Source organism: Halichoerus grypus, chromosome 9 (genome assembly GCF_964656455.1).
Source record: "Halichoerus grypus chromosome 9, mHalGry1.hap1.1, whole genome shotgun sequence".
In the NCBI taxonomy this organism is placed as follows: Eukaryota; Metazoa; Chordata; class Mammalia; order Carnivora; family Phocidae; genus Halichoerus; species Halichoerus grypus.
In genome coordinates this window covers 124,219,379-124,243,753 of record NC_135720.1, presented here as the reverse complement: position 1 = coordinate 124,243,753, position 24,375 = coordinate 124,219,379, and the positions used below count along the sequence as shown (strand labels likewise).

At 37.8% G+C, this 24,375-nt stretch overlaps 1 protein-coding gene across 3 annotated transcripts in view; it reads left to right on the top strand.

Annotated features, from left to right (window-relative positions):
- Window positions 1-24,375, top strand: part of F13A1 (coagulation factor XIII A chain) — a 167,423-nt gene that overhangs the window by 81,708 nt on the left and 61,340 nt on the right. For all 3 annotated transcript variants that reach the window (XM_078055667.1, XM_036068835.2, XM_036068836.2), the window contains exons 7-8: window positions 20,189-20,363; window positions 23,395-23,533. In XM_078055667.1, coding sequence (XP_077911793.1) covers window positions 20,189-20,363; window positions 23,395-23,533 — 314 coding nt within the window. The remainder of the gene's footprint in view (window positions 1-20,188; window positions 20,364-23,394; window positions 23,534-24,375) is intronic.

The following is a 24,375-nucleotide window of genomic DNA, read 5'->3' as shown; positions in this document are numbered from 1 at the left end:
CCTCTTCAAGCAACAAACTAGTATGACTACTCAGATTACATTTAAAAATTCACCTGGGTTAGAAATTCCACCCTTCAGGCATCCCAAATAAACTGTGAAGTCAGAGATAAAAACATGAAGTCTATTCCCTAATTATACAGACCAACCACAACACAGTTCCCTAACAGTTTTATTTTTTAAAAATAAAATAAAAATTTAAAAAGCACATCTAGCTGAACCTTTGGTTTATAAGCAACTAAAACCCCCTGTATTGGAGTGAACTGAGGACCCAGGTGCTCAATGGCCATTGTCCCCAGTCATACCACCACTGTGGAGCTTTTTCACATTTCCTCATATGCATCTTATTTTTGGAAACTTTTCATCTATCAAAAAAGCATGAATATGTAATAATAATTTGTTACCCCCATTCTTGTGTCAAAAATTTATATAATTGCCAATCAGAACTTCTAATGGTGTCCATAGTGCTGATCACCACCACCAGACAATCAGTAAGAGCACACTGAATGTGATTTGGTGCCACCTTAGTAAAGGTAAAGATACTACTTCCTTTTGGTGTTTTGGAAAAGTGGCAATGACACACACCCCTGCATTACTAACTTTACAGATGCCTAGGAGTAAAAATTTCCAGGCTGGTGACCATTGCCAGAGGTAGGCTTCATGATGGAATTGATTTGGCTTTTATATTTTTTTTCTTTAACTATGATTCAGGCCCAGGAATGTCAAGCATGACATTCCTCACTTTGGTATAGCAGAAAAAGAGGCCTCTGCTACTCTTTATAACTTTTCCGATGATGACATTACTCAATCAGTGGTGGCAACTTTGGAGAATCTACAGATTAGGATTAATGAAAAATGTTATTGTAGTCCAACAGTATAAAATACTAAAATACCAATTCTAAATTAAACCCTTAAAATTGGAATCAAGTTTTCCCTAAGCATGGGAGGCATTTCTATAGTTCAGGAATGACCCAGGCAATCCAATCATGATTTTAATTTTTTTAATTAACATATAATGTATTATTTGTTTCAGGGTACAGTTCTGTGATTCATCAGTCTTACACAATTCACAGTTCCCACCATAGTACATACCCTCCCCAATGTCCATCTCCCAGCCACCCCATCCCTCCCACTCCCCTCCACTCCAGCAACCCTCAGTTTGTTTCCTGAGATTAAGAGTCTCTTATGGTTTGTCTCCCTCTCTGGTTTTGTCTTGTTTCATTTTTCCCTCCCTTCCCCTATGATCCTCTGTCTTGTTTCTCAAATTCCTCATATCAGTGAGATCATATGATACTTGTCTTTTTCTGATTGACTTATTTCGCTTAGCATAACACCCTCTAGTTCTATCTACATCCTTGCAAATGGCAAGATTTCTTTTTCTGATGGCTGCATAATATTCCATTGTGTATATATACCACACCTTCTTTATCCATTCATCTGTTGATGGACATCTTGGCTCTTTCCATAGTTTGGCTATTGTGGACATTGCTGCTACAAACATTGGGGTGCATGTGCCCCTTCGGATCACTACATTTATATCTTTGGGGCAAATACCCAGTAGTGCAATTGCTGGGTTGTAGGATAGCTCTATTTTCAACTTTTTGAGGAACTTCCATACTGTGTTCCAGAGTGGCTGCACCAGCTTGCATTCCCACCAACAGTGTAGGAGGGTTCCCTTTTCTCCACATCCTCGCCAGCATCTGTCATTTCCTGACTTGTTAATTTTAGTCATTCTGACTGGTGTGAGGTGGTATCTCATTGAGGTTTTGATTTGGATTTCCCCGAGGCCAAGTGATGTTGAGCACTTTTTCATGTGTCTGTTGGCCATTTGGATGTCTTCTTTGGAAAAGAAGACCTTAGGGGGAAAGCCATCAGTTTTTCCCTGTTGAGAATGCTATTTGCTGTGGGTTTTTCATAGATGACTTTTATGATATTGAGGTATGTGCCCTCTATCCCTACACTGTGAAGAGTTTTAATCAAGAAAGGATGCTGTACTTTGTCAAATGCTTTTTCTGCATCTATTGAGAGGAACATATGGTTCTTGTTCTTTCTTTTATTAATGTACTGTATCACATTGATTGATTTGCAGATGTTGAACCAACCTTGCAGCCCAGGAATAAATCCCACTTGGTCATGGTGAATAATTCTTTTAACGTACTGTTGGATCCTATTGGCTAGTATTTTGGTGAGAATTTTTGCATCCGTGTTCATCAAGGATATTGGTCTGTCATTCTCCTTTTTGATGGGGTCTTTGTCTGGTTTGGGGGATCAAGGTAATGCTGGCCTCATAAAATGAGTTTGGAGGTTTTCCTTCCATTTCTATTTTTTAGAACAGTTTCAGAATAGGTATTAATTCTTCTTTAAATGTTTGGTAGAAATCCCCTGGGAATTCTGGCCCTGAGCTCTTGTTTTTGGGGAGATTTTTGATTACTGCTTCAATTTCCTTACTGGCTATGGGTCTGTTCGGGTTTTCTATTTCTTCCTGGCTCAGTTTTGGCAGTTTATACGTCTCTAGGAATGCATCCATTTCTTCCAGATTGTCTAATTTGCTGGCATATAGTTGCTCATACTATGTTCTTATAATTGTTTGTATTTCTTTGGTGTTGGTTGTGATCTCTCCTCTTTCATTCATGATTTTATTTATTTGGGTCATTTCTCTTTTCTTTTTGATAAGTCTGGCCAGGGGTTTATCAATCTTATTAATTCTTTCAAAGAACCAGCTCCTAGTTTTGTTGACCTGTTCTGATCTTTGGTTTCTATTTCATTGATTTCTGCTCTGATCTTTATTATTTCTCTTCTCCTGCTGGGTTTAGGCTTTATTTCCTGTTTTCTCCAGCTCCTTTGGGTGTAGGGCTAGGTTGTGTAGTTGAGAACTTTCTTGCTTCTTGAGAAAGGCTTGTATTGCTATATACTTTCCTCTTAGGACCGCCTTTGCTGCATTCCAAAGATTTGGAACAGTTGTGTTTTCATTTTCATTTGTTTCCATGAATTTTTTAAATGGAAACAAATGAAAATGAAAGCACAACTTTAATTTCCTGGTTGACCCATTCATTCTTTAGTAGGATGCTCTTTAGCCTCCATGTATTTGAGTTCTTTCCAACTTTCCTCTTGTGACTGAGATCTAGTTTCAAAGCATTCTGGTCCGAAAATATGCAGGGAATGATCCCAGTCTTTTGGGACTGGTTGAGACCTGATTTGTGACCCAGGATGTGATCTATTCTGGAGAATGTTCCATGTGCACTAGAGAAGAATGTGTATTCTGTTGCTTTAGGAATGTTCTGAATATATCTGTGAAGTCCATCTGGTCCAGTGTGTCTTTTAAAGCCTTTATTTCCTTGTTGATATTTTGCTTAGATGATCTGTCCATTTCAGTGAGGGGGGGGTGTTAAAGTCCCCTACTATTATTGTATTATTGTCGATGTGTTTCTTTGATTTTTCATTGGCTTATATAATTGGCTGCTCCCATGTTAGGGGCTTAGATATTTAAAATTCTTAGATCTTCTTGTTGGATAGACCCTTAAGTATGATATAGTGTCCTTCCTCATCTCTTATTACAGTCTTTGGTTTAAAATCTAATTTGTCTGATATAAGGATTGCCACCCCAGCTTTTTTTTGATGTCCATTATTGTGGTAAATGGTTTTCCACCCCCTCACTTTAAATCTGGAGGTGTCTTTGGGTCTAAAATGAGTCTCTTGCAGACAGCATATCAATGGGTCTTGTGTTTTTATCCAATCTGATAGCCTCTGTCTTTTGATTGGGGCATTTACCCATTTACATTCAGGGTAACTATTGAAAGATATGAATTTAGTGTCATTGTATTGCCTGTAAGGTGCTGTTACAGTATATTGTCTGTGTTCCTTTCTGGTCTATGTTACTTTTAGGCTCTCTCTTTGCTTAGAGGACCCCTTTCAATATTTCTTATAGGGCTGGTTTGGTGTTAGCAAAATCTTTTAGTTTTTGTTTGTCCTGGAAGCGTTTTATCTCTTCTTCTATCTTCAGTGACAGCCTAGCTGGATATAGTATTTTTGGCTGCATATTTTTCTCATTTAGTGCTCTGAATATATCATGCCAGTCCTCTCTGGCCTGCCAGGTCTCTGTGGATAGGTCTGCTGCCAATCTAATGTTTCTACCATTGTAGGTTACACACCTCTTGTCCCAAGCTGCTTTCAGGATTTTCTTTTTGTCTCTGAGACTTGTGAGTTTTACTATTAGGTGTCGGGGTATTGAACTATTTTTATTGATTTTGAAGGGGTTCTCTGTGCCTCCTGGATTTTGATGCCTGTTTCCTTCCCCAAATTAGGGAAGTTCTCTGCTATAATTTGCTCCAATATATCTTATACCCCTCTCTCTCTTTCTTCTTCTTCTGGGATCCCAATTATTCTAATGTTGTTTCACTTTATGGTATCACTTATCTCTCGAATTCTCCCCTCGTGATCCAGTAGTTGTTGATCTCTCTTTTTCTCAGCTTCTTTATTCTCCATCATTTGGTCTTCTATCTCACTGATTCTTTCTTCTGCCTCATTTATCCTAGCAGTTAGAGCCTCCATTTTTGATTGCACCTCATAAATAGCCTTTTCGATTTCGACTTGCTTAGATTTTAGTTCTTTTATTTCTCCAGAAAGGGATTCTCCAGTATCTTCTATGCTTTTTTCAAGCCCAGCTAGTATCTTTATAATCATCATTCCCTGAACTCTAGTTCCAACATCTTACTAATGTCTGTATTGATTAGGTCCCTGGGAGTCGGTACTTCCTCTTGTTTTTTTTTTTTTTTTTTTGAGGTGAGTTTTTCCGTCTTACCAGTTTGTCCAGAGGAGAACAGATGAATGAGAGAACAAAATGCTAAAAGGGTAACTATGACCCCAGAAAAATATACACTAAACAAATCAGAAGAGACCCGAAACCATGGGGAAAAGGGGGAAAAAAGAAAAAGAATATGATCAGGCTGGTGAACTAGATTTTGGGTGTATTTTGGTCTGTTAGAAGAAATTGCCTTCCAAAATTTTAAAGAAATAAAAACTTATATATATATATATATAAATAAGGGTAAAGACAATGAAGGGATGAAATATGACTGTAAAGATGAAAATTTAAAAAGATTTTTAAAAAAGGAATTGATAAGATAAGAAGTTGGTTGAAAAAAGAATGAAAAAAAAAATTTAAAAAGAGAGAGAGAGAATGTGATCAGGTGGGAGATTAGGACAAAGTCATACACTAGATTTAGGGTATATTTTGGTCTGTTAGAAGAAACTGTATCCCAAAATTTTAAAGAAAGAAAAACTTATATATATATACAAAAAATAAGGTTAAATACAATGAAGGGATAGAATATGACTGTAAAAGTGAAAATTAAAAAAGATTTTAAAAAAGGAATTGACAAGATGTTGGTTGAAAAAGGAAAGAAAAAAAATTCAACTAAAAAAATAGATAAAGAGGGCGCCTGGGTGGCTCAGTTGGTTAAGCGACTGCCTTCGGCTCAGGTCATGATCCTGGAGTCCCGGGATCGAGTCCCACATCAGGCTCCCTGCTCAGCAGGGAGTCTGCTTCTCCCTCTGACCTTCCTCCCTCTCATGCTCTCTGTCTCTCATTGTCTCTCTCACAAATAAATAAAAATCTTAAAAAAAAAAAAATTAAAAAAAAATAGATAAAGAAAAAAATAAAGAAAATTTAAAAAATTAACTTTGAAAGACAATCATGAGAAAAAAGCCATGAATTCTATGTGCTGTATTCCCCTAGTGCTGGTGTTCTGCCCTTCCCGTTGATTGGTAAACTTGGTCTTGGCTGGCTGTTCTTGCTGATCTTCTGGGGGAGTGGCCTGTTGCTGTGGTTCTCAAATGTCTTTGCCAGAGGTGGAATTGCTCTGCCCTTACTGGGGCTGGGCTAAGTAATCTGCTCAGGTTTGCTCTATGGAGCTTTTGTTCCCTGCAAGCTTTCCGTACAGCTTTGGAGGATGAGAGTGAAAATGGTGGCCTCCCAATCTCTGGTCCTGGAGGAGCCAAGAACTCAGGGCCCCACTCCTCAGTGAGCCCCCAGAGAAAAGCAGTCAATTACTCCCATCTCCCTGGTCTACAGCCACACTCCGTGCTTACCCAGCCTGTGACCCAGCGTTTCTATCTCTGGCACACGACCCCATGTGGAGTCTCCAAACCCAGCAGATTCCCGTGGTGCGCTCCCACACTGCTTCTCCTGGAGGAGGAAGGGGAGTCCTCCTGGATCTGCCACTTGTTGGGTCCCAGCTCGAAGAGCAGTGGCCTGACTCTGCTGCGAATCACGGTTTATGGTAACCCTGAGCTGAGAGCCCACTCCTCTGCAGCGGGCTTCCCCGCTCCAATACCTGGGAGCTTTGCCTCACTCAGGCACCCCCGGTCTTTCTGTGACCCTGAGGGTCCTGAGACCACACTGTCCCGCGAGGGTTCCACCCCCTGCTTAGCCACTGGAGTGATGTCCCTCAGCGGAGCCAACTTCTAAAAGTTCCGATTTTGTGCTCCGAGGCTCTATCACTTGCCGGTAGCTGGCTGACGGAGGCTCCCTCCCCCCACAGTCTATCTTCCCAAATATCACCTCAAATTCACTTCTCTGCGTGTCCTACCTTCCAGAAAGTGGTCATTTTTCTTTTCATAGAATTGCTGCTATTCTTTTTTTCGAGCTCCTGTTGAGTTTGTAGGTGTTCTGGATGGTTTGATAACTATCTAGCTGAATTCCTGGGACCAGACGAAATTTAGGTCTCCTACTCCTCCACCATTTTGCACCTCCCCTTCACCAATCATGATTTTAAACTAAACATGCTACCATAATGTCACCTCATTCTCTAGGGACTTTCATTTTTGTTTTTTGAAGAATTTTTTACAGTTAACAAATACATTGGACGCCAGTGGAAAAATAGAATTTACCCAGCAGAATTGTTTTCATAGCTACTTCTGAGAAATTGTATTCATTCCATAAACAAACAACATGCAAATGAAGAGATTGGCTATCAGGAAGTTATATGACTTGCCCAAGGTCACTGGGAGACCTGGAAATGGATATCAGGTTGCCTGACCTCAATCTTCCATACACAATGTTATATTTCCCTGGATTTGTCCTCTCCGACTGTCCTCTTTCTATATCACATGAGCTCCTTGGATACAAACATAATGCCTTTTACAAGCCCTGTCTGATTCAGGCCTTCTCTTTTAGATCTGGGGGTGGTGAGAAGAGGACAATGAACTGACATTTTTTTCTGTAATGGTAAAAGTCAGCAATGTAATGAAGTTTCCATTTGTGGGCAAACAGCTTGATTTCTCAATTATTAAGGTTGCATTTCTTATGTCTGTTGTCCCCATATTTCTGGAGAAAAACAGACATTTATTACCAACCATCTCTTGAATGTGATAATCGTAGTCAATCTAAATGTCTGGTCTCCCTGAATTGCTTTCCCGAAATGAGGTTTCAATGCTGCATCTATTTTATAATCACATAGCCTATTTCTGAAACATGGGGATGCTTTTCAGCACTTCCCCCATCCCCCCGCCCCAAGCTGTGCAGTTGGGGCTGCTCTGCTCTCCTGGGAGAGCCACCCCAGGATGGATGGATACAATGCAGCAAAGCCTTTAGGATATGCCACACAGTGTTATGCACTTTGGATTCCCTTCCTTTCATTCCCCTCCCTTCTCCCTGACAGCCTTCTCCTTTCCTCTTCCTACCCTGCTTTTTTGTCTTTCTCATCCATCTATTCCTTTCATTCAGGTATTTTTGGAGGCCTGTCTATACCAGCCCTACACCATGCAGCAGTGGTATAGCAATGAAAAAAGCAGACACTCGAAGAGCTTAAAATCCCAGTCTCTCTCTCTTGGTCCACATTTGTTTCTTTCTCTCATGATTATCAATTAGTAAAATATGTTTTGGCCAAACAAGAATCCTCAGTTACTAAGGGAACAAGGTTAATAAACTAGTTGTAATGGTTTCCATGAAAAATGAATCTAATTACCCACCCCTGTCAGAGTTTTTGTTGAGTATATATGCCAAAGGCCATTTGCATAACAGTGTATGCTTCACAATATAGGTTAGGGTTGATTCATGGGTTGTCTCTTTTTTTAAGTAAAATTTACATACAGTGAAATGCATGGATATTAAATGCAAATTTCAGTGACTTTTGACTGAGGCAATCACTATCACCAAAATATAGACATGATCTTCAGCCCAGAAATTTCCCTTGTGCTTTCTTTTAGTCAATCCACACCCCCATAGGCAACCATTATTCTGATTTCTTGCAACAGATTAGATTTGCCTGTTCTTAAATTTCGCATAAATGGGTTCATACAGTATGTACCTTTTGGAGCTGGCTTATTTTATTCAATCAGTTGTTGCATGTGTCTTTAATATGTTCCTTTTTATTGCCAAGTGGCATTTCATTGTATTCTCTATCATAATTTGTCCATCCATTCACCTATTGAAGGCCATTTCAGGTATTTCCAATTTTGGGCTATTATGAATAAAACTTATAAAACATAAGTTTTATATATATGTTTTCATATCTCTGGAGCAAGTAGCTAAAGGTGGCACGTCTAAGGCATGGGGTCTATGTATGTTTAACTTTATAAGGATCTGCCAGTTCTCCAAAATAATTGGACCATTTACATTCCTGGCAGAAATACATGAAAGTTCCAGTTTTTCTACAGTTTCACCTTTTCTTGATGTTTCAGCTTTCTTTTTTTTTTTTTAACATTTTTTTTTATTTTGTTATGTTAATCACCATACATTACATCATTAGTTTTTGATGTAGTATTCCATGATTCATTGTTTGTGTATAACACCCAGTGCTCCATTCAGGACATGCATGTTTCAGCTTTCTTATTTTTAACCATTCTAGCAGGTGTATAGTGATATCTCTTTGGGGTTTTAATTTTTATTTTATTTATTTTATTTTTCTGATGACTAATGATATTGAGCCCCTTTCCAAATAAATGGCATTTATGGGCCCCTGGGTGGCTCAGTCATTAGGCATCTGCCTTTGGCTTGGGTCATGATCCCAGGGTCCTGGGATCGAGCCCCACATCGAGCCCCACATTGAGCCCCACATCAGGCTCCTTGCTCTGCGGAAACCTGCTTGCCCCTCTCCCACTCCCCCTGCTTGTATTCCCTCTCACTGTGTCTCTCTCTGTCAAATAAATAAAAAAATCTTTAAAAAAAAATTAAAAAATAAAAAAATAAATGGCATTTATTGGCCATTTATATATCTTTTTTGGTGTGGTATCTTTTCAAGTCTTTGTCCAATTTCTTATTGGATTGTTTGTCTTTTTATTATTGAGTTGTAGTGTTGTCTATATATTCTGAATACATGTCCTTTGTCATATGTGTATAGGAGATATTTTCCGCAGAATATGATTTGCCATTAAATTTTCTTAATAGTATATTTTAAGGAACAAAAGGTTTACAATTTTATGAAATTCAGTTTTTAAACTTTTTTTTAAAAGAATCCTTCCTAGGAAGTAATGTTATTTCCACAATGTCGTGAAGAAATTCTTCTATATTTTTGGGGGGGAGCTTTATAATTTTGGCTTTCACATTTAGGTCTATGATCCATCTTGAGTTATCATTCTGTGTGGTGTGAGGTAGGGGTCAAGGTTTAATTTTTTCCTGCTTTATCCATTTATTCTAGTACCATTTGTTGAAAAGCCTGTTGGGAAAACTTCCATTTGTCACAAAGACTTTCATTTGTTGAAAAGACTATCTTTTTCCCCATTGAATTGCTTTGACAACTGTTGAAAATCAAATAACTATATAAATGTGGATCTATTTCTAGACGCTGTTCTACCATTGGTCATTTGTCCGTCCTTATATATACTATATAAACTAAACTATACTATACTATACTATACAATACTATACTATACTATAATTTAGATTACTATAGTGTTATAGTATATCTTCAAATCAGGCAGTCCTCCAACTTTGTTCTTCACTTTCAATGTTGTTTTGGTTATTTTAGATCCTTTGCATTTCTGTATAAATTTTAGAAACACCTTCTCAATTTCAACAAAATGTCTATTATGCCCTGATTAACCCATTTGCCTTGATCTAAGAAATATTAAAAAGTGACCTACACCCACCTTCCACTGATACCATATTCATTCATTCAGCAGAACTTATTGAATGTTCACTCTGTGCTGGTACAGAGGATACAAAGTCAAACAGCATTGCTTCTTCCTTCCTCACAATGAGAGCAAAGAATATCAAACAATGACACGAGGCAATATAGGAGATATTACATTACAAAGCAAAGAATACTATGTGAGCACAGAGAGAAGACATCCAAATCAAAATGATAGGTAAAGATTTCCAGAATGAAACCAGCTGAGTTGCAAAGAATCAGTAGGCATGCACCATATAAAGAAAGGATTTGAGTATGGAAGGGAATTCCAGGAAGAGAAAATGACATTTCTAAAAGCACCAAGGCAGAAAAAAATCTTGTAAAGCCCACCACTATGAAAAGCCAAGGAAATAAAAGATGGCTCTCTTACTCTTTAGATCAAAATCCTAGCTGTTAGAGGTATTATAAAAGCCCCAAAAGGATCAAAGGTGAGGATAGAGGCAAGGGAGGAAATAGAGTTCTTGCTACCCTATTTCTTTCTCTCATGCATTTGTTCATCTCCTTCATACTCGCCACATCACTTAACAAATGACAGGAAGACACAAGAAATAGATCTCTATATTCCAAGATCAGTGAATTTTCAAATTTTACTTTTGGAACCATTTTTTTCAAGCAAATATCACTTGAACCCAAATACAAAAGAAGGGGGGAAAAAGAAGAAGAAAGGAAGGAAGGAAGGAAGGAAGGAAGGAAGGAAGGAAGGAAGGAAGGAAGAAAGGAAGGAAGGAAGCTGTTGTCATTGAAGAGAGATGGTGCCTGAAGCTACCACCACCACCACTCAATCATCTCCTCCTCCACCCCCCAACACAGTGACCACTGAGCTGTTTTTGCAAATCCCTAGAGTGTCATGGGTGCAATTTGACATCCACTACACCAGTTCCACCTACAGCTAAGACTGATCACCACCAGATTGTAGCTGGGGGCTTGTGGTTCATAAAACCTGGAAAGAACTTTACTCAATAAATAATTATTTTCCTTCCCAAATTTAACTCTCCATCTTTGAAGCTAGTTCATGTTACCTAAAATTTATATCCAGTAGTCTTCAAGAAACTATTATAAACAGGATGAGGCATAAAACTGTATTCTACAAGAGTTACAGAAATCCTAGCCTTTATGAGAACATAACTTTTAACAATGAAATTTAACAGAATATAACAAAGAGAAGTTATTTCATCATAGCCATATACAATGTGCACAGAGTATAAGAAAAATACCTTTACATACTTAAAAAGAAGCAGGAAATTGGGGCATCTGTGTGGCTCAGTCAATTAAGCGTCTGCCTTCAGCTCAGGTCATGATCTCAGGGTCCTGGGATTGAGTTCCGCATCGGGCTTCCTGCTCAGCGGCAAGTCTGTTTCTCCCTCTCCATCTCCATCTCCCCCTCCCTCTCCCTCTGTGATCTCTCTCACTCTCATTCTCTCTCAAATAAATAAAGATCTTTAAAAAAAAAAAATAAAAGAAGCAGGGAAAAAAACTAATTATATAAAATGTAAACATATATGTTTCAGGAAATTGGAGAATCAAGAAATGTCACTTTTCTCTATTTTTCAATATCAGGTGAAAATCTGTCCAGTTCCCCAAGACCAAAATTGGAGAGAAATCCAGTATTGGTTATGCTTTAAGGCCCTTCCTATCTTTTGAGTTGTACAGGAACCTGGGGCTTATTCTGACCCTGGGGTGGAGGTCTACCCAGCATGACCCCAGCACCAGGCCCTAACATCACAGAACCAAGCACAGGCTCGTCCTCCTGCAGTCATCCCATTGAAAGGGCTTCTCATCCCAAAAGCACTATTTTCTGACTGGATTTCCCACAGTCTCCAGTCCCTGATGGCTCAAATTCTGAATCATTGGCCTCAAAGAGCATTCCCTTTGCCTTTCTCCATATTTGAACAAACCCAGTGTAATCACTCCCCATGGGCCTAAGCCTGGAATTCAGAGATACCCTACCCCACTGAGCACAGAATAAATTTTAACTATTCTCTCCTCTAAGGTACATACATGGGAAATTTCTAAACATTTAAAAAACTATAAGAATAAATAAATAAATAAATATATATATATATATATATATATATATATATATATATATATCCTACTTCAAGAATTAGATACAATAGCATCTTTCATATCTGCTTCCAGTCTCTTTTTATGAAAGATCTTTTTTTAATTTTTTGGTTAAAAAAATTATAATGCTTGGAGGGCCTGGATGGCTCAGTTAGTTAAGCATCTGCCTTCGGCTCAGGTCATGATCCTGGGGTTCTGGGATCAAGCCCTGCATCGCATTAGGCTCCCTGCCCAGCAGGGGAGTCTGCTTCTCCCTCTCCCTCTGCCCCTCCCCCTGCTCATGCTCTCTCTCTCTCTCTCACTCTCTTTATCTCTCAAATAAATAAATAAAATCTTTTAAAAAATTATAATGTTCTCTAAAAAGAACTTAGATAATTCAGAAAAATATAAAGATGAAAATCTTTAAAAAATCTTTCCTCAAAAAAATCAACCCAAATTGTACCACCAGATAATAACCATTATTAATATTTGATGTACATCATTTCAACTAGTACATAGATATTTAAGTAGGTAAATGTTTTAAAATCATAAATGATATTGTACTATAGATGCTAATTTAAAAAGTATTACACTTTTTACAGCTTTGTTAAGATATAATTAACATACAATAAAACAGCATATATTGAAAGAACACATTTTGATAAGTTTGATGCACCCATGAAATCATCACCAAAATGAAAATAATGAACATATCTATCATTCCCCAGAAGTTTCCTTTGTAATTTCTCCTTTTGACAAGTCTCTGCTTTCTCTGCCATCCCCAGGCAATCATTGCCCTGCTTTCTGTCATTACACATTGATTTATATTTTCTAGAATTTTACATAAGTGGAATCTTGCAGTATGTACTCTTTTTTGTTTAGCTTCTTTCAGTCTTCTTTATCTCACTTTGAGATTCATTCATGCTATTGTTTGTATTCCTTTTTATTGCTGAATAGTGTTCCATTCCTTCTTCTTGCTTCTTATTGCTGAGTAGTGTTCCATTATATAGAAGAACCACAATTTGTTTATCCACTTACTTTTTTTTTAAATTTTATTATGTTATGTTAGTCACCATACAATACATCATTAGTTTTTGATGTGGTGATCCACGATCCATTGTTTTCATATAACACCCAGTGCTCCATGCAGTACGTGCCCTCCTTAATACCCATCACCGGGCTAACCAATCTCCCCTCCCCCCTCCCCTCTAAAACCCTGTTTGTTTCTCAGAGTCCATAGTCTCTCATGGTTCATCTCTCCTTCCGATTTCCCCCCCCTTCATTTTTCCCTTCCTTCTCCTAATGTTCTCCATGCTATTCCTTATGTTCCACAAGTAAGTGAAACCATATGATAATTAACTTTCTCTGCTTGACTTATTTCACTTAGCATAATCTCCTCCAGTCCCATCCATGTTGATGTAAAAGTTGGGTATTCATCCTTTCTGATGGTTGAGTAATATTCCATTGTATACATGGGCCACATCTTCTTTATCCATTCATCTGTTGAAGGGCATCTCGGCTCTTTCCACAGTTTGGCTATTGCGGACATTGCTGCTATGAACATTGGGGTGCATATGGCCCTTCTTTTCACTACATCTATGTCTTTGGGGTAAATACCCAGGAGTGCAATTGCTGGGTCCACTTACTTTTTGGTAGACATTTAGGCTGTTTCCAGTTTTTTTTTCTTCTCTTACAAATAAAGCTAGGATTATTCATGCAAAAGCTTTTATTTTTCTTAAATACCTAGGAGTGGGATGGCTGGGTCATATGATAGGTGTATGTTTAATTTTTAAGAATTTTGGCAGAATTTTTAACTGCCAAAGCAGTTGTACCATTTTACATCACCACCAGGAGTGTATGAGAGTCCCACATATTCACATCTTCCCCAACACTTGATATGATCAGTCTTTTTAATTTTCGACTTTCTAATAGGTGTATAATGTTATATCATTGTGGTTTTAATTTACATTTCCCTCTGACTAATGATGTTGAGCATCTTTGGTTGCATTTGTTTGCCATCCATGTATCTTCTTTGATGTGGTATCTGTTCAAATATTTTGCCCATGGTTTTAAATTTTATTCATTTTCTTATGACTGAGTTTCTAGTGTTCTTTACATATTCTGAATACAAGTCCCTATCACAAATGATTTACAAACATTTTCCTTCACTCTGGACTTACCTTTGCACTCTCCTATGATGTCTTTTAAAGAGCAAAAGTTCATAATTTGATGAATTCCAATCTGTAGATATTTTCCTTATGAATCATTTTTCTTTTCTTTGCTTTGCTTTTTGGTATTATATATAAGAGATCTTTGCCTAACCAAAGGGTATAAAATTTTTTTCCTGTTTTCTTCTGGATGTTTTATAGTTTTAGGTTTTATATTTAGGTATATGATCCATTTTGAGATATTTTTATATGGCATAAAGTATGAATCAAAGTTCATTTCTGCATATGAATATCCAATTGTTCCAGCACCATTTGTTGTAAATATTATCTTTTGATCATGAAATTATCTTTATGATTTTGTCAAAAATTAGTTAACTATATTTCTGGAGTCTATTTCTGTGTTCTCTACTGTGTTCCATTGGTCTGTTTGCTTGCCTTTATGCAAAATGTTGTCATGCTATTTAATTCAAAAGTATTATGTTTAATTGTACTCAAATTCTATTTAAGTTTTATTTAATCTTATTAAATTTTGCTTTCACAGAAATAAAAATCTGAATTGCAACAGAAGACATTGTTAAGCATCAAATAAATGTTTCTTCACTACAAGAAATACTATTTCTTAACAGATCCCTCTAAGATTATTTAAAAAACCATTAAAAGAATAGATTAATTATATATTTTTACATTATGTTTTAATATTAGATGATATCAATTAACTAAGAGAGCCTGGCACATTAAAACATCAGCACTTCCATTCTCCTTCTCTTCTTTCCTCCCTCATGTCTAATTTTTTTAAGATTGTTATTATCATATTATCAAGTTTTAAAATTCATATTCATTCTGATACTATAATTCCCAAAAGTCTTTAAACTTATATGGGTTTTTCTCATCACTGGATCTTTTACCACAATGTCTTTGTTTGTGGATTCTTTGTTTGATTCAGCCCTTAATTATCTTGATATCACTTTTCAAGTAGTTTGGTTTTAATGGGTACTAAATTCCCTGATATTCTTCATGTTTGAAAATGAGTGCTGGCCGCCTTTATACTCGCAGAACCTCTTAGCTGCATATAAGATTCTTGGGTCAACCTTTTTTTTTCTCAGGACTGTGCAAATATTGATTGACTGTGTTTTGCCATTGAATGGTGCTGTGGAGCAGTCTAAAGGCAGCCTTATTTCCTCCCTTGTTGCTAATTTGCATTTTCTGCCTGTATGACTGAACAATTATTTCTTTATTCTTAAGTTCAAATACCTTAATTAATTGAAGTTCCTAAGCAATGAGAATTCTGCATCAAATCACATTGGAGCACAGATTATTCCTTCAAAGTATAGATTCCATTTTTCCTCAGGTAAAATTTTCTTATGTCATAAATATATCTTCTGCCTCATTTGTTAGGTTCTCAATTTTTTTTAAGATTTTATTTATTTATTTATTTATTTAGAGCATGAGCAGGGGGAGTGGCAGAGGAAGAGGGAGAGAGAGAATCTCAAGCAGACTCCACGCTGAGCTCAGAACCCAACTCAGGGCTCAATCCCACAACCCTGAGATCATGACCTGAGCTGAAATCAAGAGTCGGACATTTAACCGATTGAACCATGAGATACCACGTTGTTGGGTTCTCTATTTTAAGGATATTAATTATCCTTATGTTGTATCATCCTTTTTTCCCTAACTGTTACCTCATCTCCAAATAACTTCATCTCTTTATATTTTTCATAGTATTTCCTTTATCTCAAGCTTTTCTTCTATGTCATTAATTTTTTTATCATTATTTAAATTCAGTTAGCCAACACCTAGTACATGTCATTAATTTTATTTTTTACCAGTATCTACTCTGTTTCTTATAGCTTATACTTTATTTTTAGTTCCATGATCATGTGATTTGGTCCTCAATTTAGTCTTTTAAGTCTATGATCTCCTAAGATTGTGAGAAAATTCTTTGTTTCTTAATTTTATTTTCTTCTAAGTATTATTTTTTTCATATTCTGTCTCCCTCTCTTTCCCCTTTCTTTCTTCCTCTCTCCCTCTCTCTCTCTCTCTGTCCCTCCCTCCTCACTGCTTCTTTTCTTTTTATTCATGTTCATACTTGCAGAATTCTTCTCCACATGTCCTGTTTGCTCTAATATAGTGTAGGTGAAATCTTGACACATCCTAATTAAGATTAGTTTGATTTTTCCTCTGAACTACAGTTTGAGGCCAATGTTTTTCATTCTATCTACTCTCAAGTATGTTAAGAAAGGTTGGAGGATGGGGGGAGATGAGAGATGGCAATGTCTGTTAGAATACATGGGCTCTGCTCTTTCTTTTAAGGTTCTGCTAAATTTCTTATCTGATAATCCACCCCACCTAATTGGAGGTTTATCTCCTTTCCATGGGGGGGTAACTCTCAGGCTTTATGTCACTTCCCCACTCTAGTTCCAGAATGTCTACCTCTTTAGAGATGCAGACCCGTTCTCACCCATTTCTCCACAGCAGTTGTTCCCACTGTTCCAGTCAGAACAAGGAAAAGATTGGCATTTTAATTCCACTAGTTTCTTTCCAGATTTTGAAATACAAATGAGAAGTCTTATGATTTTGTGGACTTGCCAGTAGGGCTTCTGAGACTGGTGGTGAGGGTCAGGAGCTGAGGCATGCTGCCTCTCTATTCCAATCTATAATCCCCATTTTTTTCTTGGAACCAGACTTTGAAGTTTACTGAATTATGTTATGCCACTGATGTTGCTCATAATGTCTTTGGGGGGGCCTGGTTTTTCACTTTTCCCATATTGTGGGTATTATGAGAAGACAATTTAATGTAGTTGAATAACACTCCCTGTCCAAAGTCCTGGGCTCATATTGTCTCCTAGACACTCACTGGTGAGTGAAGCAAGTCCAAGACATTTCATTCTGACACTGGTCAGAGTTCATGACAGGGTATTAAAACAGTCCATTGTGGCATGAAAAAGAACCAGCGTGCCCTTAAAGTGTCCCCAAACATATCTTGTTGTCTAGGGAGGGAGATATTACTTTAACCCTTTACATGTGTCACTAAAGACTTACCTCTTTCCGTGTCTGAGCCCCTCAGAAATCAATATTCTAATTAGAAAACAGTAGCTAATCTGACCAAATGCTAATAAATGAGAGTTGTGATTTATCTAGCAACAGGGAAACAACTCAGCATTAACAATTAAAAGTCTGTAGAGAAGAGAGCTTTTTTTTTTTCTCTCTTCTCCTTAGCTGATTGGGTTCAGCCAGATGCTATAAATAGTCCTCTAGTTAATGGCTATCTGTTTGAAAGTCAGTCATTAGAACCATAGTTTAGGAACTTTTACCTCTGAGATTCATAGGCTCTATTCTGTTTCTCAATGATAAGGGTAAGGAAATGGTGATATAAGTTAAACCAGAATCTACTTATCCACAAAGACCAAACTACATCATAGCCTACCAGGGTGCTCCTCAGGCTTTGTTATAACAGATACAGATTTTTAAATAATCAGTTCAACTGCAAGGAGAAGTACTAATCATAAATAGAGCCAAAATGGTTGACTAAACCCTGTTGCATTCTAGTCATTTTCATATAGTTACAGGATAAAGTCGAAGTTTACATCAAAGGCATGAGTTTGCAATTAGCTGAACAAGGTCCTTCAGAAATCTCCAAAGAATTACTTTTTCTACATTAAACAAATCAACTGAGTAGTTACCTTTACTTTAACATGAATGAACAGATCAAGGGGGAGAAATAGTATGTCTAAATCAAATTGAATGGTGATCTAGAGAACACTTTCCAGAAGGACCCTCTTTGGGAAATGCCACTCAGTGCTAGAGTAAATCTCATATTTCAGTGGAAGGTTTGTCATTCACAGTAGAAGCACATTTTAAGTGTTTCCTTTTGGTATTTTCTATTTCACCCAATATGGTCTACTTACATGATACCCATGCAGAGCTCCTAGCAGGTCCCTGAACCTGCCATATTGTTTCATGACACCAAGCATTTATTCAAACTGTTTCCATTATGTAGATGACCTTGTCTGGTCCTCAACCACTCAAGACCTAGCTTTCACATAATTTCCCCTATTCAGCCCACTACCACCACCACCCTCCAACCTGAGGAAACTTATTACCACCTCCTTTGGGCCTCCACCTTATCTGTACATCTTTCTGTCTTAACATTAGTAAACTTTAATTCCACTTGATTGGTTTCTTGTTCATCTCTCCCCAGGGAGAAGGTCTTATTCCTATTCATATAAACAATAACTATACGCTTGTTGAATATACAAGTGATTATTCAACATTATTGAGCACCTGCTCTTTGCCCATACTTGCTAGAAGTAAAAAAGACATAGATTTTTTTTAAATCTCTAGTCTCAATGAATTCATGACCCAGTGGGGGAGACTAGACTCCTCTACAACTAAACTCAGTAAGCCTAAGAGAGGGGTCTGGACAAGTGCTGAGACTGAGCTGTTAATTGGCAAGGCAGCGAACATGTAAAGTCCCCATGTTTTAATATATCTTCTATGGTTTTCATGATCCAAACACACCTGCTTCAATCATATGTTTCACATTGCTTGCTAATGTCTTCTTGGCATAGTCTAAACCTATGCTTCTCAAATTAACATTCACAGAAATCACCCCGGGATTTTGTTAAAATGCAGACTCTGATTCAGTAGGTCTGTGGCAGGCACTGGGATTCTGCATTCCCAACAAGCTCCCAGAGGATGCCACAGCTGCTGGTCCACAGACCACACTTTGAGGATCAAGGCTCTAGACACTTGCCATGTCAACGCATAAACATAGTTGAAGTGGCATCAGTTTTTGGAAAAGCTCCCACTGCTCCTTACCTAGGTAGTCTTCTAAGTATAATTAAACATGATGAAAGTTACACCAAGAGAAGTAAGATTCAATAGTGTCTCCCCCCAAAAAACTGAGGCCTTGAAATGGTTACTTCTTAGTCTTTTTAATTTCTAAACACAAGAGGTCTTCGTTCCTGCACTTGAGGTCTGCTGCTACCAGAACTCTGTGGTCTGAATGTGTAGCAAGATTTTCCCAAATCTTCAAGATTGCCATTTTTAAATCTACCCCATACTTATAATACCCAGGACCTTCCTGCAAATGGAGGTCTTTTAACAAAACTACAAAACCTTAATCACCTTAAACAATCATAAAGGACAAATGTGGTGAAAAATGAAATTAAAGAGAATTTTGGAAAATAAATACCAAGTCATTTTATATATAAAAAAAATCATAAAAGAAATACTTTTTTAATGCAACTTGCTTAAAATAAACATTGTAAGGTATCCATGGAAATCTAATTTCTTATAAACTCTTAATGGTTCCTATGACATCTATTTACTTTTTCAGTTTGTCAGAGCCTGCAATTCATCATCAAAGTCAAAACTCACTAGACCATGAGACTTTGGGCCCCCACTCTACCTATACATTTCTGTCATGTGTCAGTTTTGAATTCTCCTTCCACAAAGGCAAGGTCCCTATTTGATCCCTACTTGAGCTGTCCTCTTTTGCAAGTGTTCTTCCTCTTTTCCTCATGACTCCAACCAGACCAAGTGTCCTGTGCGTATCTTTTCCTAAGCATGTAGAGAAGACATTACAAGTCTTCGTAGCTGCTATTCAACACCATCTTAATTACAGTAATATGTTATTTGAGAAGCAGTCTTGGTTATTTGGTTATCTTGCACAGTTAGTTATTGCATCACTTTCCCTGACAACACAACAGTGAATGAAACAGTAGTAGAATTGTTTTTATCATACAGGCCATTTGGAAGGCACTGGATGCCTTCGCTTGCTTGATGTCAGAGTCTGGAGAGAATTCTTCTAAATGTTCTTTCTTCCTTCTTACCACTCATGGTCTCATTTAGGTTAATGCCAAAGATGATGAAGGCGTCCTTGTTGGATCCTGGGACAATATCTATGCCTATGGTGTCCCCCCATCAGCCTGGACTGGAAGTGTTGACATTCTGTTGGAATACCAGAGTACTAAGAATCCAGTCCAGTATGGTCAATGCTGGGTTTTTGCTGGTGTCTTTAACACATGTAAGTAGCCAATTGAGTAAAATTTTTTTAATGCAAAAGGAATTTTACTTCAAGACACTTTATCTATAAACTGGCAAAGAGACCTAGCAACCCTGTTAGCTCTCTAGAATTTATAGATGGCTATTCTGGGATGTAGTCAATGCATAATTAAATTGTACTGGGCCAAATATGCTCATAGTTTCTCTTTGACTGCAGAATCTTTATAGAAAGAATGATGGACTATTTCCTACATAATCCATCATTCAACACCCAGAGAAATGGGGGTCCCAGGGGCCAAGAAATGATGTGAGGGAAAGGATATGCCATTTTCTTTTCAGTAACCTCCCACATTTTAAAAAGATTAACAAAATTTAAAATGATAAATAATAATAGATATATACTGCTTATTTGTTATTGAAAAGTGTTATAAATATGTTTATTAGCTTATTATTTACCACTGAGAGGTTTAATAAATATATGCACTTAATTTTTACCCTGGCTGTGGGAGAGATTGTGACAGGTGGTTTCATCTCCATTTTTACATGGGAATCTCAATGCCCCTGAGCAATTAGATATCCGAACTTAATGAACAGTCTTTACTCCCCACTTTCCCTTCTGGTTTTTAATCTACCCAACATCTAATCTATAGAGGAAAACATATGGGAACAGAATTATTCTCTTCAGCTCCATGCATCATTTTTTGAAATGCCATTTGCCTGTCTAGGCCCAGACAATACTATTGTTAATTCAGTGACTATTTTTAAAAATACATTTATTTCAGTATGTCTTCATCATTAGTAATGATTTTCATTCACTTGCCATTTCTACAGCCTTGGAGAAAACATTAAGCTCAAGTTGGAGTGTCTTTCTGCTTGCTCATTAATAAAGAATGTTTTACCTAGTTAGCATTTTTCTTTTAATCAGAAAAATCAAGGAGGGGCTAGAGGCTGGAAGCCAGGATGAGGCCATTTTTTATAAATGATCATGAAGCCTCGCAGTTTTAGCTCAAAGTTGCAACAGTCCAAGATTAGTCAATGATCCAAGTGGGAAGAAATTATGCGTCTTGTGCTTTTGTTTTTCTATGGTATTAAGCTGAATAAGATTATTTTCTTAGCCAGTTGAGTATACCCAAGGGCTAAGGGAATATATTTTCTGAGAGCAATAAAGGCCAGTGTATCGGTTTCCTAGGTGTGCTGGTCTCTGAGGTTCTAGATAGAAGCTGAACTTCATGATGGGCTAACAATTAGAGGTAGCCCCCCTCCCTCACTATTCCCAAGCCCAGACTATGTAGAGGGTGCCTGATGGGAGCAGCTACTCTTAGGAAATGCTTCCAGGAAAACAGAAAGGACCCTCTGCCTTGTGTCTTCCTGCTGTCCTGAATTTCACTATCCCAGTGTAATTCCTTCAGGCTTCGAACCAGATAAAATAGTGAACACCTTCCATCCATTTATGCCTTTTGTATGAAAGGGTCATCAGATCTATCCCTGAAAACAGGCTTTGGTGGTAAGCTAAGAAAAAGGCAGAAGCACATGTGAGGAAGTCACAGTAAGAATAGACCCCAAGAGGGAAGTTGGAAGGAGGGAGGCATAGGTGCCCCAGTGTCAGGCTTCACCTGCCTTAAAATTATGAGGTCAGGCAAAATCTGGAACAATTCTCATTCTGTGAGTTAGTGGTAAGCCAGAAATAGAGCTAGAGTGCCAATCATCTTACTGGTAAAACTTTGGCTTGAATAGGGTCTGTGAATCAATACAGGAAGATAGAAGTAGGAAGCAGGTGGTGGCTGCCTTCATTTTTGTTTGGGGTATTAAGATTAAGTCAGTTAATAAGAACACTTGAATGCTACCAGACTCAAGTTTGGATTTCCAAGGTTGTTCTATTGAAGGAGGTGGATAGCCTTTGGTTAAAAATGCTAAACTATTCTGAGAAAAAAAAGGCAAGCCAAGCCATTAATCTTAAAATTGTCAGCTGAATTATTTTCAATGAGCCCTGATGTCTGGCATCCTGGGAGCCAGGGAGGGCATTTGGATTGAGTTTAGTCAATAGGTACATATGGCAAAAGATGCATCCAGGTAATTTATTATCTAGCAATTAAAATGAATCTGTGGTGTCACCCTCCACCAAGTGTCATGAGAGCAAATTCCAGCCAGGAGAGCAAACCCCACTGAGGACCTCTGTTATAACTTCCTATTAGCTGAGGGGTTTTTTTTGTTGTTGTTTCAGTTAATTTTTTTTTTTATTAGTTTCAGAGGTAGAATTTAGTAACTCATCAGTTGCATATAATACCCAGTGCTCACTCCATCAAGCACCCTCCTTAATGCCCAGCACCCAGTTATCCCCTCCCCCCACCCACCACCCCTTCAGCAACCCTCAGTTTGTTTCCTAGAGTTCAGTGTCTTTTATGGTTTGTCTCCCTCTCTGATTTCATCTTATTTTATTTTTCTTTCCCTTCCCCTATGTTCATCTGTTTTGTTTCTTAAATTCCACATACAAGTGAAATCATATGGTATTTATCTTTCTCTGGGGCACCTGAGTGGCTCAGTCAGGTAAGCCTCTGACTTCGGCTCAGGTCATGATCTCAGGGTCCTGGGATCAAGCCCCGCATCAGGCTCCCCACTCAGCAGGGGAGTCTGCTTGTCCCTCTCTTTCTCTCTCTGCCCCTCCCCCGGTTTGTGCACTCTCTCTCTCTCAAATAAATAAATAAAATCTAGCTGAGTTTTTAAAAAAAAATTATTTTCAGGAACATAGTCCTATTAGATGGGCTAAAATAATACTACTTTAGTGATTGTATGATTAGCAACTAAACAATTAGAACCCCATTATTGGGATTTTAGTACTTTTATTCCATTTATTCTGAATGATCACACAGCAAGGTTCACTCCATAGTCCTGAAGCTTGACAATAGTCCCCTTTCTTCAGTAGGGAACATTTGATAACACGTGCAAAGGGTTTTTCTTTTTGGTAAAGAAGGAAGTCCCTTATGATAAGGAATTGTTCACTATATATTTATTAAATTTTGGTGATGGGTTTAGTTGTGGTCTGTCCTTTCCTGCAGTTTTGCGATGCCTTGGGATACCAGCAAGAGTCGTTACTAATTACTTCTCAGCCCATGATAATAATGCCAATTTGCAAATGGACATCTTCCTGGAAGAAGATGGGAACGTGAACTCCAAACTCACCAAGGATTCAGTGTGGTGAGTTTGATTTACAAGGGCACTTGCTGATATCAAATTAGAGTGACAATACACATTAACCACAAGACAGACTGGGTCTGATGTTTCTTTCCCTTCTATTTTAAGGACTGTTCAGTACCATAGGCAGAAATGGCTGATTGGTAGAGATTGCTTTTAACGAATGAATGAGAATTGTTACGGCACAGACAGTTTGCATTTCTAGTAATAAAGATCAATCATTGCATTACAACAGCAACCACTGAAAAGGGTCATGGTTTTAGCTATGCCTTTAGGCTAGAGCCCATTCTAGTTCCTCTCCACTTTAGTATGAGAATATTATGATGAGTGGCAGAGGTATTGGACCCGAGTATTCTCTATGTCAATACTCCAGGAATAATATAGCTAACATTTATTAAGCACTTACTATGTTATGTACCAGTGTCTGTGTGTATGTGATTGTATTTTATTCTTTTAACAGCTGTATCATGTGGGTGCTTATTAGTATCTCCATTTACAGAGGAAGAAACTGAGGCCCAGAGAGGTTAAAGTAATTTGCTCAAGGTCACACATCTGATAAGCTGAGAATAAAACCCAAGTGCATCTGACCATTAACCACAATTTTTTTTTGCCTTTGCAGTATTAGATTGTTCTCTTTTTTTATTTTTTTTATTTTTTTTATTTTTTTTTTAAGATTTTATTTATTTATTTGACACAGAGAGAGTGAGAGAGAGAGCATAAGCAGAGGGAGTGGCAGGCAGACAGAGGGAGAAGCAGGTTCCCTGCTGAGCAAGGAGCCCGACGCGGGACTCGATCCCAGGACCCTGGGATCATGACCTGAGCCGAAGGCAGCCGCTTAACCGACT